The sequence below is a fragment of the Apteryx rowi genome, unplaced genomic scaffold (assembly GCF_003343035.1).
Source record: "Apteryx rowi isolate R43461 unplaced genomic scaffold, aptRow1 scaffold_78, whole genome shotgun sequence".
In the NCBI taxonomy this organism is placed as follows: domain Eukaryota; kingdom Metazoa; phylum Chordata; class Aves; order Apterygiformes; family Apterygidae; genus Apteryx; species Apteryx rowi.
In genome coordinates, this window is record NW_020451071.1 from 1,721,750 (window position 1) to 1,739,555 (window position 17,806).

Here is a 17,806-nt window from a genome sequence, read left to right on the forward strand (position 1 = left end):
CAGAAACCATTGATTTGAGGAAGGATTTATTTGACAAGAGGAGGTGTTTGGGCATATCAGCTCAAGAAAGAGCGGTACTCCATGTACGGGGAGCAGCAGGAAAGAAAATTCAGAGGTGATGATGGGAACATGAGCGATGCAGGCAATGAAGAAGGAAAGCGGGCTGTGGAGGAGATGAACATGAAGCTCTGGAGATGACATCCAGCTCCTGGCTGGTGAGTTAGGGGAGACAAAGTGGATGCCAAGATGATGGGATCGAAGGAACGATTACATTATATTGACAGTGGAGTTTTATGTGGATGCTGTGGGCGAGGGAGGCCTGGCCTTAGCTTGCCTGATTGTGGGATGTTATTTTAACCCAGAACATCAAAGCTGATGGCTTCTCTGAAATTAAATATGTTTATGTCACAGTCAGCATGGGCTGCTCCTAGGCGCTTGGCATTTTCTGTCTTTGGCTTAATCACTGCAAATCAGTCTCCTGAAACAGCCACGYGGTGGCAGCAGACCCTCGAGGAATTGTTGGTTGGGATTTTTAGAAGAAATTGGCTAAATATATCCAGTTTCAATATTCCAGACATGCCTGTTTAGAGGGGTTATTAAAATTACAAACTCAAAGCCATGAGCACTGCTCTGCCTGGCGGTGACAGCTACTTGCAGAAGTGCTCCTTTAATTTCATTTTGCCCGTTACTTCGGTGCTCCTAGCAAATCCTTTATGAGAAGCGTTCCCGTTTGGTGTTAGCAGCACGGAGCATTATATAAGCAATGAGGAGGGATAGCTGCACATCGCGTAGGGGAGCTCGAGCGTCCTGTCGGGGCACCCTGCCGCTCGCACTGGCAYGGTAACACTGCCAAGCATAAACGTCATGCCTAAGAGCAGATCCGGGGCTCCCGTACCATCCCTGCCTCCGTGGGCTGGCARGAGTTTCCAGCGATGTCAGATGAGGATCCCATCCCTGTTAGTGTCTGCTGCCCTCTGGTCCAGCAGAAGACTAAGAAACCTTGTAGYGGACCATGATGAGATATGGCACATTGGGATCATTTCTCATTCGGGGACAGTTGTCGACATAGAGCAAATAAATAGCGAAAAAAAGGGACTGGACATTTGCATGGGTATCAGGGGTCTCCAGGGGTGCTAATGACACRTTTTGGAAGGGATGTGAGTGCTCACGTGCCTGGGCTTTAGCTGATCATTAATTGGCATGTTGAACTAAACGCTGTTAGGGGGAGCTGACTGCAGAAATCAGAAATCTTTGGTGGGCACTGCTTTACTGCCAGAGCCTGCAGCGTCTGCGGAACRGGGGTGCCCCTCCTGTGCACGGACACAGGTCTCTGTCGTCTTTGCCATCCACAGGGTAAGGGCTTATAGTACGGTATTTTACAGACCTTCTCCTTCTCCCAGCTTGCAGAGTGATAAAGGGTCTTCCATTTAGCTCAGCCCCTGCCTTTTTCAGTGACTTTGAGCAATTTGTTTCCCTGGCTCGTGCTCCCACTTTGCTGCCTGCTCTTTGGGGAATGCAAGGCTTCCCAGCGGCACCGTCTAGTCGTTGGTCTGGAGTGGAAATGCCAGAGGCGGAGCTGGCTTGGTGGAGTCATGCTCCTGCAACTAGCTGCGGTGGAGAGACCTTGCCTGGGGACCTCCCAGCGTCGCTCCCTCGTGCTCTCCCGCTGCCGGCAGCCTGGCAGCGCTCAGCACAGAAAGTGCAGCAGAACTTGTTTTCATTAAGTTGCTGCTGATCTCTACCCTGTCCCCCTCCGCTCCCTGCCCTGTCAGGCCTTAAAAGCACTCCGCACCTGAGTCCAGCTTGGGGAAAAAAAGAGACTTTTTTTCCCTTTTTTCCCCTCCTCCTAGGGCCTTTTGTGCCAGGGATGCAGAAAACCAGATACCCCCGGTCTGGGGTCTCTGCCAGCTCTCCCTTCAGGCTGACAGAGGGTCCTGCTGCAGGAGTACATTTTCCAATTGTTCTTTCATTAGCATATGTTTTATAGCATAGTAATGTCAAGTGCTATTTTTGGCTATGACTTCACACCGATGTCTTTGGAAAGCCACGCAGCGCAAGGAGAAGGAGGGAGGAAACAACCCAGATGATCTGTCATTGTAGCTTGAGCGTGTGGGAAGAATCATCCTTGCAGACTCCGTGGAGATACAATCTATTCATCAAGGGGTGATTCAAGCACTGAGTTTTGCCTAGATGGCCGTGTCTTCTGGACCGAGGTCTGAAATGAAAATGATCCTGACGATTTAGGAGCATCACTCAAAGGCAGGTGGTGCCTTGGCTAATTTGAGGCAGGAGATGGCAAAATGATTGTCAAGGAACAGAAGGAGGGATAAATTGTCAGAGAAACAGATTTATGTTTCTTTTGGCTTAGGAGGATGTGTTGTTGAGGGAATGGGTGACAGGTGGAACCATCAGCCATACAAAACAAGTTAAAATATTAAGGCCCTGGTTAAAATCTGAAAGGGAAGTGAATATAACTCTAGTTGCATTTGCAAAGGCTGCATTACTGCTGAATCGTGGCAGATGCAAGCATGCTTTGAGCTCTGTGTGTGACCTGTTGTCTGCATACGCAGAATAGATAGCTGAACACGCACCTTCTTGAATTACCTGTGCAGGGCAAGGACCTGGTTCATGTTTTGGGGCTGGCTTTTAGATCACCTGCTTGGGACATGCAAATAGAAAGGATGGACAGACTGTGACTGAAACCAAGCTAGCTATGAAGTAACCACTGCTGCCTACTGATATGTGATAGGAGTAAAAGCAAAACCCAAAGCATAAAGGCCCCAGCCCTGCCGAGTGCAGGTTTTTCTTTAAGTGGTGGTCTGTCCTGATGCAATTTTTGACCTGCTGCAAACTATATCCTGTAACAAATAGCCTTCTGCAGACACTAAGGTCTCCTCCTGCATTGTTCATGCACGGTAGCGTAGACATAGAAGTGCTCCTGAGAGCAAAGCCCGGCACCCAGAGTCGCTCTGTCCCAGGARGGCGAAGCAGGCTCCCAAAACTGCTTTCCCTTCCTGCTCCGAACCCCATCAGCTGGGAAGGACCCGGGACCCCGTTCCTTCCCCTCTTGGCAGCCCACAGACCAGGCCTCTTCTGCAAACTGCTAGTGGTACCACGCTGTATCAGCCCGTAGACAGTGGAAACAGTAAATGCCTTATAAATTGTGCTATTTAAGTAAGCCTGGGGGTAGACGCTCCTGTAATCGACATTCTTGTCCTGGCAGAGGGATGCTGAGATGGATGCCAATCTGCTGCGGTTACCACTTAAAAAGTCAATAGCTGTTGACCGATAGCCTGGTGCTATATTATATTAGTTTTCTGGCCTTGGAAACGAGAATTCTTCTCTGTACCTCCGATGCCATCAAGTGGTAACTGTAAGAAAACACTGGCTTTTTATAAAACATAAAACATGGTACCTGCAATAGGAGTTGGATGTACGGATACAAACAGACTAACCAGGCTTTATTTTTTGATTAGGCAAAGTGTAGTCTCAACAGTGTGTGTGTGTGTGTGTGTGTGTGTGTGTACTTTACTGCTGAACTAGAATGAAGTCTCTATCTTAAAAACAAAAAGCAGAAGGTGGGAGGTCAGCAGTTCAAGCATTACAGCTCACAAGTGATTGTTAGCATTTGTAAAAACAGCCACAAGAAGCCCAGTATATGCTACTAACAAACCAGACTAGGGGAAAGGAAACTTATAAATGTTTTGCAGTAATTTACCTGCCCTGCAGTGTCATAAAGTCCCAGCAAGTGCTGTTGTCCTCCCACAGTCACAGTTACTGCAAGAAAGAAACAGAGACGCTGTTTATGAGAGGCAAGCACAAACCAGTGGATTCATTTTTATACTTCTCAGTCTTCAAATGCCAGTGCGCCCTTGTGCTAGACAGATTGGCATGTGTCTTACAGTGCGCATCCGAAACCAAGCTGATAGATTCAGCCCCAAATGAAAGCAACCTAAAGTCACAACAAAAGCAAATGCTTTATGCCAAGCTCTTATTTCTTAACAGACAGCCAAGTCAGATGAACTGCACAAATTGCTGCTACTCAGATATCCAGAGACCAAAGGACTTTTGTGTATGTCTATGCTGACACCCACTAGGTGCTAGAAATCCCAAGCAAACAGTTCCTGCCTCCCCGCTGTGCATGCTGGGGTATGTCTAGTCTTGATTCACTCAGAGGGCTTTTTATTATTTTATTTTTTCTGGGTGGTGAAGCATTAGGAAGTGGGTGGTGTTTGATGGGTCTCGGTGGAGCTGCGTTGCCTCCCAGGCAATCTGTCCTTTCAAAGYGTGGTGTCCTGTAATTGCAGGTAAAACGGTAGTGCTTAAATTATGGTTCTGTGCGGTGGGTGCTTAGAGGGATGGGGAGGAAGGGGAGCGTGCCTACATGTGCCGTGATGTTGACCAGGTTCTGCTGCAGATGAAAGAAGGGCACGGCTTGATTTATTGATCATACTCAGCACAATTACTGCTTTAGTACAAGCTACTTTGAGCTTCGTTTTGAGCCCATTGACATGGAAGAAAATGTTCTTGTTACCTTTGGATGAATCCCTTTATTAGCTGATCTCTGTAATCAGTGTAATCTTATCTTATCAAGGATACGATCTGTGTTAATGACATTTTGTTGACCAGTTAATCTGCTTAAATCATTCCTACTCAACTGGAAGGAAGAGGGGGGACTCCAGTTCCACTCATCACTCAACAGGAAGATTTTAAAAGTTCATTGGGAAAGTTGCTCAGAGTAATGGTATTCTCGGAGCAGAGGGGCTATGATTTGTTTTAAAGCGCACAGGCAAACGGTTTGCATGAACACAGAGCTGTGGCTGGTGGGAGGCTAAGACTGGCATCTATCGACAGATCACAACCTACAATTAATGAGGGTTGGGAAAGATTAACATTACTTTTGGCAAATAGGAGGCTTAAAAACATCACATAGGTTCTCACTGATTTTTTTTAAGTGATAAGACTTTTGTAGAAGACAGACACCTACCTGGTTGTAGAAACTAAGTTGCTATACTGTGAAACTAAGTCCTGTTTGAAATCTCTTAGATTTAAAGTCTCTGTCAGTATGGTTGGACAGATTGATTATTCAGGAGCTTTATGAGCTTGCAAAGCAGTCTGGCAATTTTGCTAGTGTATAACCAGAACAGGACTGACATCCTGAAAGGCTCAGTGAGGAGCAGACTTGCTGATTAGAACAAGACAACTCACATGGCTGCCAGGGCTGCCTTGGCTCTGGGACAAGTGAGGTGCAGGGGAAAGAGACGATGGGAAAGGTGACCGAGAGCCCTCTTCCCATTCCTGAACTCAGGAGGTAACTCATGTGCAGTGTGGCTCCCACAAGAACTTGAAAGGGGGGTAGCTCTTGAGTGCGGAGGTAGAACAAATGCTTGAAGTCCATGGGTGGAAGAGCCTAGGGAACAGGGTACCGGGGGGGAAATGGGTACAAACGCAGACAGGAGACCAGACAGAGGTCTCATCTCGTTCCCTGAACCAGGCTCAGACTCCTGACTTGAACTAACTTGAAGTAAGCTTCCCCAGCGTGCTGGGTTTCAACTTCTTGTGGTGTATGGAATCTGAAAAATTTCCCAGTGGAGGTATGAACTGTGTGAAGCAAACTGACAGTAGGCTTGCCTTTCTTAGCTCCCTTCAAAGAAGTAGTCTGTGGGCCACTCATGGTACTGCCCTGGTTACTGGAGGCACCCCTTCTACCCCTAATGTCGGTGTGTGTTTTTTTTTCCAGTTGCTACCTCTGGCGAGCCTTCATTCTGCCCCTACGTGAAGAAGTGCAGGAGCCAAACCCTTTCTGTTGATTTACTCTATTCAAGGACCAACTATGGGACAATGTATCCTTCAGCTGAAGGCAATTTTCCAGGTGCTCTATGTCATTCATACAGTGCTCAGCTGGCCGAGGTGGAATTTGGGAATATACCAAGTTGGCCACAGGTGAGCATCAATGAAGCTATAAGTTTTTGGTTTAATTTGTATGGAGCCTGCAGACTGGTGCAGACAACCTCCAAAGCAGGAGGCTTACATGGCAGCTGTGTGGCACATGGAGTTGCTGATGGTCTAATGTGCCAGATGAATATGAAGAGGCATTTGCCATACTTCAGTACAGCTACAGCTATCTGGCTTTGTCTCTCGTGCTGGCTGACCCTGAGCATAGGCAGACTGAGCTTGGTTCTGCTTGCAAAAGATCAGGTCAGGTCTTCAGGGTTTTAAAGACTTAAAGGTCATGCTGAAATTTCCTCTATTCAGGCTCAGGATTCTGCCGTAAAGTTTTGCTGGCCCATCTCGTGGTGGCATCTGACTGACAGAGCTGCACTGGCAAAAAGCCCTGGTACGGATACAAATTGTTGCCTTGTTCCAGTAGTTAATAGGGCTTGGAGATAAGCTGTCTGGATAGAAGTCCAGTCTATCTCAGGCATGCTCTGCCAGCAGGGTATGCCGTAACAGTTCCTAAACTATTGGCTGTGCTCTGTGGTCCATGAAGTTACAGTAAATATTTCACAGCAGGTCTGTGGAACCACACTGAACAGTTATATTGATAGTTTGTACAGCTCAGTTTGGCTCCAGGTGATCTGCGGCAAATGCCAAGGTGGGATAAAAAGGCCAGTGGTTTTCTAGCATTACTTTCTGCATACTCATGGGCTAAGAAATGCAAGAGGTTTTTGAAAAATACACTCCAAATCTACCCAGCTTGCCCATCACAATAGCACAGCACTCTCTCTCCTACTGGTTCTGCAATGAATTTCTGTGCAGCCCCAACCATTTCTCTTTCTTTGTTCTCTTTTTTTCCCCACCAAGCTTTGAATTTTATTTCTTTTTGTTGATTGTGCTAATACATCTCATCATCTGACAGCACCCTGGCTGCGCATATCACTTCTCTACAGCTTACAACTATCACCCCCAGAAAACTATTTTGTTGGCATAACTTTGGCTACAGGCAAACTGCTGTATTTGGATTCCTGGCTCTGAATATAGTGGGGACCAAATGGCCCACACTGACAGTTCAAATAATTGCCGGCGCTTGTAACAATGATGTCTAGATTAATGTATTAGTGCTGAAGTTTCCACCACATTTTCATGCAAGCAAACCAGATGTCAAAATAAATAGCTCTTGCCTGTGAAAACGTCATAGCGTATTTATACTAGGAAGTTTATCAGTCTACCTCTGCCAGGCAAAAAACTATTCAGTCTATCCACTTGGTAGGCCATATTTATGAGCTGAGATTGTTCTGCTAGATTTGCAGGCTTTACTTTTGGCTTTACCTCCGTTTACTTTTGCTCACCCTGTTACTATCTTCTCTTCTCAGTGGCCAGCTCTGCTGAAAGCCGGTGTGGATTTCCTTTGCCATCACTGGGGCTAACATAGGCACGTTAACAGGCTTGTGAAACCTAGCTTTATGAGCAGTCTTGGAGCAATAACTTATAAATGAACTGTCCCTGCTATTTATTGGCTGTTGATTATTAGCACAAAGCAATGTGGAAGTGCCCGGTGTGGTACCAAACTAGGATGTAATAGCTCAGATTCACTTATGTTCGGTACAGAAAAGGTGGACTCACACAACTCAGGAAATTTTTCCATGTTTGTGGAGAAGTGCTTACAGAACCAAAGGACTGTGAAACCACCAGCCAGCTTATACATGGAAACGCAGGCAATGTCTAATGTGATGCCATGTGAAAAAAGTGATCTATTTATTCTTACAGCCAACAAATTAAGGTCCAGCTGCTTTGGAGAAAGATGCCAGAAGCCCAACAACAAGCACTGATGGCAGCACCTGCCTGTAAGGAAAGGTTTTCTCATTTTTGGGGGCAAATTAATGTGTGTCAACCCTCAGGCTTTCACAAGGGCCATCTTGTGCCCTTGTCATCAAGCTCTGATTATTAAGTCTGTGCATTTATTTTTTCACTATCTACCAGCTGCATGCTCCTTAACGTAGACTTAGGGGCATCAGTGTAGGAACAACTGCAATAGAGGTTGACCTATTGGTAGTAGAAATCCCCAAGTCTGTTCTTCCAGCTAGGAAGGAAGGTGAAGTCGGCAAGATGAACACAAAAGCAGCTTTTGACCAGCTGCAGTGGCATTTAGATGGGGAATATTGGGTCCTTCCTGCTTTGAGGGATGGGTAGACTCTTGACAAAATTTAACATTTCTGGATACAAAGCTCTTCATGTGTATGCCTTATAGTGTTCCTGTCACTTCCAAAGGTGCTTGTTTATACAGGCCACATTCAGGAGGCAACAAGACTATTTTAAACGCTCAACTTCACCTTGTGCCCAGTTTCACAATGCCACTCCAAACCAAATTTTTTGCTCCTGGATATGTTTGTTGGGTGAATCCCTACCTGAAACTATAACTGAATCTGATCAATGTGCTAACTACTGATCAGGTACTAAGGAGAACTATTTGCTAGTAATGAGAAATAAACTAGGCAATATTTAATGGCTTTAAGTTAAATTCTCTGAATAACTGTTTTAAAATACATATGCATTTTATGTATAGGGCTTGGAGATAAGCTGTTTGAATAGAAGTCCAGTCTATCTCAGACACACTCTGCCAGCAGAGTATTTTATATATACACATGTATTTTATATATAAAATACATTTATGTATGTGTTTTTTTCCCCCAGTTTCTAACTGAGGAAAATATTTAGATTGCTGAGTGAAATGTTTAGCCTTGATTGGGGCATTCTAATCATGCCCAGGAYGTATGGAAAGAGGAGGGATTAAAATTCACCAAGGAACCTAGGAGTCCTTGGCGAAATAATGGAAGACCGCTCCATACGTAGTCACTGAAGCAGGGACTGGAGCCATGGTGTCACTGCGGAGGTGACCGCCTGACTTCTCTCTCCTCTCCTCTCCCCTCCTCCTCCTCAAGCTGATGAGCTGTCCCAGACAACGGTGAAACAGCTTCAGGGAGAGGAGTGACACAGACCTGCCAAAGGGACCAGAGCAATTCCCAAGGAGGTGAGAACTGAATCTCCCACTTCTCAGGTATCTTAGTATATGAAGAAGCTGACACCCCTTCTTCCTTGTGAATATGCCCTAAATCTGCATGCAACATCAACCTGTAAAATCGAGACATTTCAGCAATGCCAGAATTGTTCATTCCCAGCTTCCCCCCATGTTCTTTACCAGAATTTTTGTCAAGTCTTTCATTTATATAAAGAATAGTCTCCACCTGCAATTAAGGGCTTTTTTCTGTGTGTTTTTTCGTGCTTCTCTCAGGATAGAATTGGGGTGTAAGTTGAACTCTTCAGAAAGGGAGACCAGTCAGTGATTTCCCTGGGGGGTTTTACTCCTTCTCCGAATGAGAAAATAATCATCTTTGACAGACGTGACTCGAGTCCAAACCATATTCCTCCAGAGCAAGTGCATTATCTATGGATTGCAGCAAATGTCAGGGTGTTTCAATGCCCTCAGTTCTTCCTCCAGTGCCTTTCCGAGCAATCACTGTGAAGTTATCGAGACACTGAATGTGGTGTGTTCTCCAGCATCTGGCATCCCCAGGGGTACTGTCGATATGTTTGCTTGCTGGGTAACATTTTCCTTCCTTCTTGAATGCTGTTTTGTGAAAGCACTTGGAGAGCGAGGAAGCCCCCTCCTGTTCACAGGCTTCTGCTGCTCTCTGGGACTTGCCCCAGGCAGGACAGCAGTGCTCTTGTAGGAGCTTGTTTGAAGAAAATTGATTAAAAAAAGCCTGTTTATAGGTCTTCTTCTTTCCTACGGCATAACTGCTAAATGAGGGTCTCTATGGCTGAAATGTGAGGAACCCTGTTACACTCCAAGCAGGGACTGAAACCCAGTCATACATCAGAGGCACTTAGGTCTCTGATTCCCTTTAGTTCCAATAAGAGTCAGGCACTAAGTAACCGCTGAGACTCCATGTCCCTGGCTTYAGTAAACAGCAGCGCAACTATTCAACAAGAATACAAATTAATTATGGGTAGTGCATTTTTGCAGCACTTTCTGCCTTTTAAATACTTCAAGTGCATTCGTGAATGCTGTTTTGTGTCAAATACTTGTAAAGAAATGTCTTTCTTTGGCTGTTGCAGGTGAGGAAAACAGGCATAGGGCTGCCAGGAATTAGCTTCTCACATGCTGCTTTGGTTTTGATTGGGTCAGTGTCTGGGGAATCTCGTTTTAGCTGCCACRGACCTGTCTTGCAGAGATGTTATGCAGCTGCAGCTGAAGCTGGGAACGCTCAGGAAGTCTATAAATTAAAGCCCTAAGGAGCCTACAATCTGGCACCCACCAAAGGAAGCTAGTCAAAAAAAGAGTAAGACCGACCTTAATGGCCTGTCTACGTCATTCAGGCTTGGTATGACAACCAGTTCAGCTGAGCTCTAAAGACTGCTAGTTGCTTTGACTACAAGACTATCCTCCCTCCCTGCCTCTGTAGCTTTCCTCCTGTAGAAATATTCCCTTTGCTTTGAGGTAGTGCAGGACTAAAACATGGTGTGGCCACAAACCAGGGCAGAGGAGAAGCGGTGTTATTAGACCTCTGCTCTCCTAGGGCTGCTCTGCCCCCGTAGTCTGCGATTGCCTRTGACTCAGGCACGGATCACTCTTTACTTCCACGTGTTCCCCGATTCCCTCCATCACAACAAACAAGATTTGATTACAGAAAAATTGACTTTCTACCTCAATCTTGTCCTGCCGCTTAACTGTATTCTTTCTGAAAGGAAAATCAAAAGCTTGCTGTTTTGCCCTGTAATTGGCCTACACACAGCACTTTGCATGCAAATTGTACCAAATGCCTTCTTTAATTACTCCTGTAATCACTGCCCACCAACTCAGTACAGGCCTTTGATAGCGTTTTTCTAGAGGAGGTCTAGAAGAGCTCTGAGTAAACCTTATCATTTTCTGTCACCTCATCAGTGGATGAGATCTATGTTCTGCTGAACAAATACTTTTGCCCATCTGATATTTACAATATCTGAAAAACATTTACAGTCTGCTTCCTGAGGTGGGAGCAGAGAGAGGCCTCGGGGGCCAGGATTCAGCTGATTTCACTCAGTGTAGCTCTTGGTGTAATGAGGTAGTGAGGAATTTGCTGCTTTGTCTTTAGGCCACAGACATTTAGTGATTTTAAAGCCAGATAGGATTCATAGCATCATTTATTCTGCTCTAAATAGCTTATCTAGTGTCTTCCTGCAAGGCATATTTTCTTGTTCTTGTATCATTCTTGTAGCTCTTTTCCAAATTCTTTTTAAAGCAGTCACTAGGGCTAGACAGTATAGTCTAGCAATGCTTTCATTAACGATCTAGCCAGAGGTAACACAGCTTTCCTATTTCTACCTGTTATTCCTCAACTACTGTTCTAAAACTCTCATTGGTTCTGATTATTCTCATTACTTAATGAGTCTTGCAGTACTTTGTGCTTTTCTTAAGGCCGAAGTCAAGTCATTTTTATGAGTATCTCAGCTTTTGTGTTTGTCAGCTTTTTGATTATATTCTTTTTAACTCTTGTGGTTGCAAGGATAACCTGGAATCTGTAACTCAGATGCCCACGGAAGACTCACAAAAAGGGAGGCAAATAGCCGCCCTGCCACGGCCTTCTCATGATATGGAAGTCAATGCTAAAGATTTTAGGAAGTCTGAGATAGACTATTCGGAGACGAGCATTTTCAGCAGGATGCTTTGGATAGTTCTGAAAGTTTCTGAGAGGCACTATCCAAAAGCTTTTTAAAGTTTCCCTTCCAGACATCTCTCCACCACTTCCAAGGTTTGCTTTCCTCCTTGGACTCTTATTTCACTCAGCTCCCTCACCATTAGGTAAGAGCAAACAGACGGGCACCAGGATGAATGTAACGGGGAGCACCTGCCCTCCTCCTGAATTGTTCTTAAGAGTTTGAGAATTCCAGTGGAGTTAATGAGAAAATGTCCAACCCCAACTTGCATTACAGCCATGTTAGGAAAGCAGGCCAGCGCCAAATGACAGCTCTATTGTCCCRTTCTGCAATAGAAATGGATTAATCTAGACAATGTGATCCCACAGGCAGATTTACGACATGCGCTATGTGCTTTTTAGCATCTGAGAGGAATTAGGCCATAGATTCCTAACTTGCCCACAGCTCTCCACAGCTAGGTATTTGCTGTGCAGAGACAGCTAACAAAAAAGACATACCAGTCCACCAATCATTTTTATTTCAAACAGCTGATATGAAGTGCTGTAAATCTTTCAAAGTGCATTGAGAAGACAGGCTTCAGAGTTGGCCAACTTACATGACAAAGAACACACAAGCAGTGGAGATGGATTAGAAAGATCAAGCAGAATGAATCTAGTCCAGAAATGGATGAAAGAGAATGGAAATTCCCAAAGCTTTCAGAACAAGCACAACACTAAAGCATGAGCCAGCTTCTTCCCAGTCTGGGACATTACTTATTTATAGACAGCATGAATGAAGTTGATTTATCGGAATCATTGACCTCATTGTTTGTAAAATCAGCACTGGAGGATTTCCCCTGCATCTCAGTGAGTTATTGCTGTGCTAATCAATCCTTGAGCAAACTCAGCCTCTCTGATAGTGGAGTCTCRGGAACCTGGGGGGTCTCTGCAAGGAGAGCTGTGCCCAGTTCCTCCAGYAATACAGTCCTCAGGGAGCTCTTGGGACTTGAACATTGTGCAAAGCTGTGTTCGATAGAAAAGGCTAACATGATTATAGTGCTTTGGGAATTGAGGAACAATTGACATTGTGTCTAAAAGTGTTTTGTTAGATTTCATTCCGCCTTGAATATTGTGCTGTGCACTGAAGCAGACTGGGAGGTGCTTCCTGAAGAGTTCAGCTCACTGTGCACTGTCAGCCGTCCCCATGGAAGGCATTTCTGCTCTGGAGTTAAAAATATGATAATAACTGTGTAGATAAATGCTCTAAATTTGCAGGCAAATTGACTCTGATATGCTCGTTTCAATGATACTCTAATTGAGGGTCTTGTTACTTTCTACTGAAAGTAATAGCAGTAAATCAGAGCAAATGTCAGACAGAGGAACAAACGTAGTATTCAGTAGCATAAATAGATAGAACCTGAACATTAAAAATATTATGATTGATCCTTAACAACAAAGAGTATTATATATCTTCTTAACCTTGATGGAGGGAAGTGCTGATCTTGAGATCATGTGATTGTTTGTGGCACTGAGATGAACAAAAGAACAACATTTTGGCTGTGACCAAAATGAGTGTGAGCCTATCCAAAAAATGAAAGGCAGAATGTGGATTATTATCTATATCTGTATTTTAGCTCTCATAAGTAGTTTTAAAGCTTCCATCGCCATAGCACAGCATCTAGGAATAACTTTTTCTGGAGCTGGGATTATGGCTCAAGTCAATAGCAAAGGCAGTAGAACTCTGAGATAATTAAAGAATAACTGATAATTGAAATAATCTTATTTTTAACTAGCAGTACAGCTGACCTCACCTGGAAAAGACCAGTTGTTATGGCATTTTTAGCTTTATTTTAACACAGATAAAGTCAGTCGAGACTCTTTAAATCAACCGTTTGCTGTAACCTAATTCTGTGAATTTGGAGTCTCCTAACAATGATGTCGAGAACACAGTAAGTAGAGCAAGGAGTGTGGATTTTACTCCAAGGAGAAAATGTGGGAATAATGGGAGCCTTTGAGTGTTTGTCTAGCTCCTCCCTACTGTCCGTGTAAGGCAAAAGTAATTCGTCTAACTACAACTGTGTGCTGGGGGAAAAACTCTCTAAAGTAAGGTCAAGCATATCATTATTGAAGGAACGTGAGATTTGGCAACTAGCATCAGAATAAGTGGAATATTAATAGCAAAATGAAACAAATCACACTGAAATGTTCCCAGGCAATATGCAGGGTGCTTCACAAAATGGGTCCAGAGTGTGGGAGGACAAGGCTCTCTATGTGGTYGGGGGGAATCACTGCAGTTCTCCACTACTTCTCTGCTTGCACTGCTTGASGAGCAGAGCCAGGGTTCACAGGAGTTCCTGCTATTTCTGCATTTCTCCTCACCAGGGATGAGGTCTCTGGGTGACAACGGATGTATGTTGGAAGGGCGAGCGCCTTTCTCTGTGGACAGTTCCAGCATCCTGTGTTAAGAGCACTGAGAGGAAGAGGACCTCCAGGAGTACAAAGAAATCCTTCTCAGTCAAGATGTGTAAGCTGAACACTGATCTAGACTGTCAGTCCTTTCAGACTACTATTCAGGAGATTTCTGCCCAAAATCAGTGCTTATAATGTGCTCTTGGTTTGGGGAGCAATTTTTTGCCTGTAAAAGAGCATGAAAGTGCTCCAGAGAGGCAAAGCTGCTTAACAGCTCTGGCTATTTGCTGCTACAACGTCTCCCTAAACACTATGGTGATCTGGCCTGGTCTGAGTTAGATGGCAGCAGGAGCAGATAATGCTGATGGAGAAGCACAAAATATCTGCTCTGTAGTGGGCAGGTTGTCATCATAAAGGGCTGGATCTTCAGATGATGGTGTAGCAATTCAGTATTGACTTATGCTGGTAGAAGATCCCATGCCTTTAACGTGGCAGATGTCCCTGGTGCTTACTGAGAAAGAGACCTCAGCAAAAGCATTTTAACCCTCAGCGACTGTGAGTTTAGTGAATTGAATTCTTTGAGGACTTTGAGGATGACAATTTGGAGAGCTTTCATTTCTAGGATTGCTGAATAGCTCCTGGTTAAGCGTGGCTAAGAGTCCTGTTGGGCTGATGTTCTCTGCTGGGCATGCTGGATCCACGTATCCACCCCACATTAATCAGCACTGCTAACTGTGGTAGAAAAGCCAAGCAAGAAAGAGGCACAGGATTTGTGGCTGGGTCAGGGTGGTGGAGAGATGCTTTGCTAATGCTACAGCCCGCAGTGCACTACCAGCACATCCTGCTATTGCTGAACGTGCTTCCAGGAAAAAAAAGGAGTTCTCTGTTTGCCAATGTATGTGACAAAAAGAACAGGTGCCAAAGTTAGGAAGAAAAATCTAGCTTTGGAGTGTTTTCCATAACAGCCTGATATGAAGGGAAATATGATTAAAGTGCAGGAATATAAAACAGGAAGCAGCCTGCTCTCTGTGCAAAGAGCTCATCTTTCCTATTCCTTACATTCAGCTACTAGTCAAGCTGGCCAAATCTGCGTTGAGGTAGCTGCAATAGCTAATGCGGGCTGTGGCTAGCAATGGGTTGGTGTGTGCTTGGGTGCTGCGTTTGAGCGCAGACCTCRGGGGATGTATGTGTGTCAGCCAGATGCTGCCACGAGCATTTGAGCAAGACACCTGCAGTTGAACCTGCTCACAGGCTCGCCAAGCAGAAAGATGCCTTGGGCATTGCTCCAAAGTTACAGTAAAGCAGCTTAAAATAGCATCTTCTCCTCTGGGCTGTAAACTGCCCGAGCAGGCAGTTTACACACCCAAACTGGCACACCAAACTGAATCTAGGAGTCTCAGGTCCTACCCATGCTAAGGTAACYGAGAGAGTTCAGGAGAATTAGGTTTGCCTGAACTCCAGCACTTCCATAGCTGATTTTTAGGCAAGGGATAGATTAAAAAACTTTTTGAGGCCCCTTCCAACACCAGCCTATCTTGTTGAAGTTTAACCCTGATGCTGGCTTTTCCAGTGGATGTTTCCCCATGAGGAATTGGTTGAAATGGCCCGCTCCTGGTCCCAAGGAAGGCCGCGATAGCATCGTTGCTTTGTATTTCACAGGAACAGAAGTCTGGCCCCTGTACTTACCCCGGTACCAAACCTTAGCTGCTATTTACCCTGCAGCTTACAGAGATTAGCCGAACATTTTGTCCAGCAGCAGCTCTAAAAAGATACGAGTGAGGGAGCAAAAATGTTAAACACAGAAAACAAATGGCTTGGAAATATTTAAACCTTCTGATAAGAAAACCTGAAGTTAGGAGATTTATTTTTTTCTTTAGCTACCACGAAGGTTTCAAACATCGTTAATGYTTTCTCTACGCCCTACTGAGAAGCCCCCTACTTTCCTCTCCGGTGTGGCAGCTGCTATGGACAATGAAGTAATTGTAAGGTTGGAAAAGCAAAAGATCCAGATGGATGAAATGCCTGGTCTTAACCCTGTGTGTGTTTGTGTGCGTGCGTGTGAAAGGCAGAGAAGGTGAGTGAGCAAATGAGCAAACCTGTGCATATGAYATACTTAGCCTTTTTCCAAGGGTAAAGGGTTGTGCTCGTGTGAGGCAGAAGGTACAAGAGCGTGATAAAGCCTCACTGATCCCCAAAAGGTTRTTTCTTACTCAGCAGGCCAGCACGCACACTTCTGTGGGATTATTTGGTAGCCATTTCAGCCCTGGTTAGGTCTTGCAGGAGAGCAAGAGACCAATGTTGGCTCCAGCCCAGCCCTGGACTTACAGGCACAAAGTGCCTGYTTGAGCCCCTGCCAACGAATTTTGCCCTTTGGACAGACAAAATCTGAATTTCTAAATAGACTTGGGCATGAATTGTCATCTAGAAAATGCAATTCCTGCAGAATCAAAAGTTTCCATGGGAAACTCTTGATTTGAACAGAAGAGTTGAGATGTGCCCATTGGGAGAAATGAAGTGAAATGGTGTGAAATGAGYGACCCTAATCAGAACATCTCCCTTTGGTGAAAAGACCTAAACCGGTTTCTGTAAAGCCGTTTCCTAATGCCCTGGGAGGAGCCCGGTTGCACAAGAGCAGGACCCCAGTTGGGCACCATGGTGGGTCACGGCAGGCCGGTGGGAAACGTAGTCAGGATGGGGATTGTGGCAAAACACAAGTATCCGGCTGCCGTAAAGTGTTTTCATGATTGTGAAAATGCAGTTTAACATCAAGTGAAATTTTTTCAGGTTGTTGCAAGTACATTGAAACCAAGCATGAAATGAATTTGTTTGATTTGAAAGTTTTGAAGTGAAGCAGTTAAGACTTTCCAGCAGCTTTATTTATTTATTTATTTGTTTGTTTGCCATATGTTTGCCCTTAGGAACATTTTCTAATTTTTAACCTTTCATCCATGTTTACAATGAAACTTAATTCTGAAACGTATAGCTTTTCCAAGAGACAGGGACTTGGAGTGTTGTCCTGCCCTAACCAAAGCTCTTTAAATTCTAATACTTAGGTTAAAATTAATGAATCTAATTTCTCTGCTTGTCATCCCATGCTTGAATGCTGTTTTTGAATCAAATCATATGTTTCAAAGTAGCCTGAATTTCCAGTAATATCTTGCACTTCCCGTTAGCTATAACTCCACTTTAACTGTATTTGCTCTTGAAAAGATTTATGAGGCTTCATTCGCCTTTTCTTTCACCTAGCAAACGTCAGAGTCATCTCTCCTGAACTCAAAGGAATTGCTTTCGGCTGGGACCAATATCAGTCACAATGTCTTCTAGTTGGAAAAAAGTGAACTAATTTTGAAGTAAGCAATGTATATTTTTATGTAAATTGCTGTTAAAATATTTTGATTTGAAAAAGCAATGGTCATTTTAGTTCCAGAAGAGCAGAAATTTATGACCAAATTGTTATTTTTATAACGTCTTTGCTCCTTTCACCTAAATGAGAAATGAATAAAGTGAGCAAGATACTGGATAGCAGCATATACTTCAATTAAAACTTGAAATATTAGCCAATATGAAATTTGGCTTCTCTGCAAGTTACTTGTCCATCCAGGAAAAATATTATTTAGCTTCCATCTAACATTACTTAAGGTTGTATTTGCTTAATAATTTACAGAAATATACAGCTCTTAAAGCAGCCATTCTGAAAGACAGTTTTCAGCATAATGCCTGGTAATTTTTTCTTTTTGGCATTGCTCTCCTGAGAGCTTAGCAGTACGTTCCCCATTGTTTTCTGG

At 44.3% G+C, this 17,806-nt stretch overlaps 1 protein-coding gene across 1 annotated transcript in view; it reads right to left on the reverse strand.

The window, feature by feature from the left end:
* Positions 1 to 17,806, reverse strand: part of RHOJ (ras homolog family member J) — a 54,225-nt gene that overhangs the window by 5,250 nt on the left and 31,169 nt on the right. Inside the window, exon 2 of the mRNA XM_026088635.1 lies at positions 3,719 to 3,777. Within this exon, the coding sequence (XP_025944420.1) occupies positions 3,719 to 3,777 (59 nt within the window). The remainder of the gene's footprint in view (positions 1 to 3,718; positions 3,778 to 17,806) is intronic.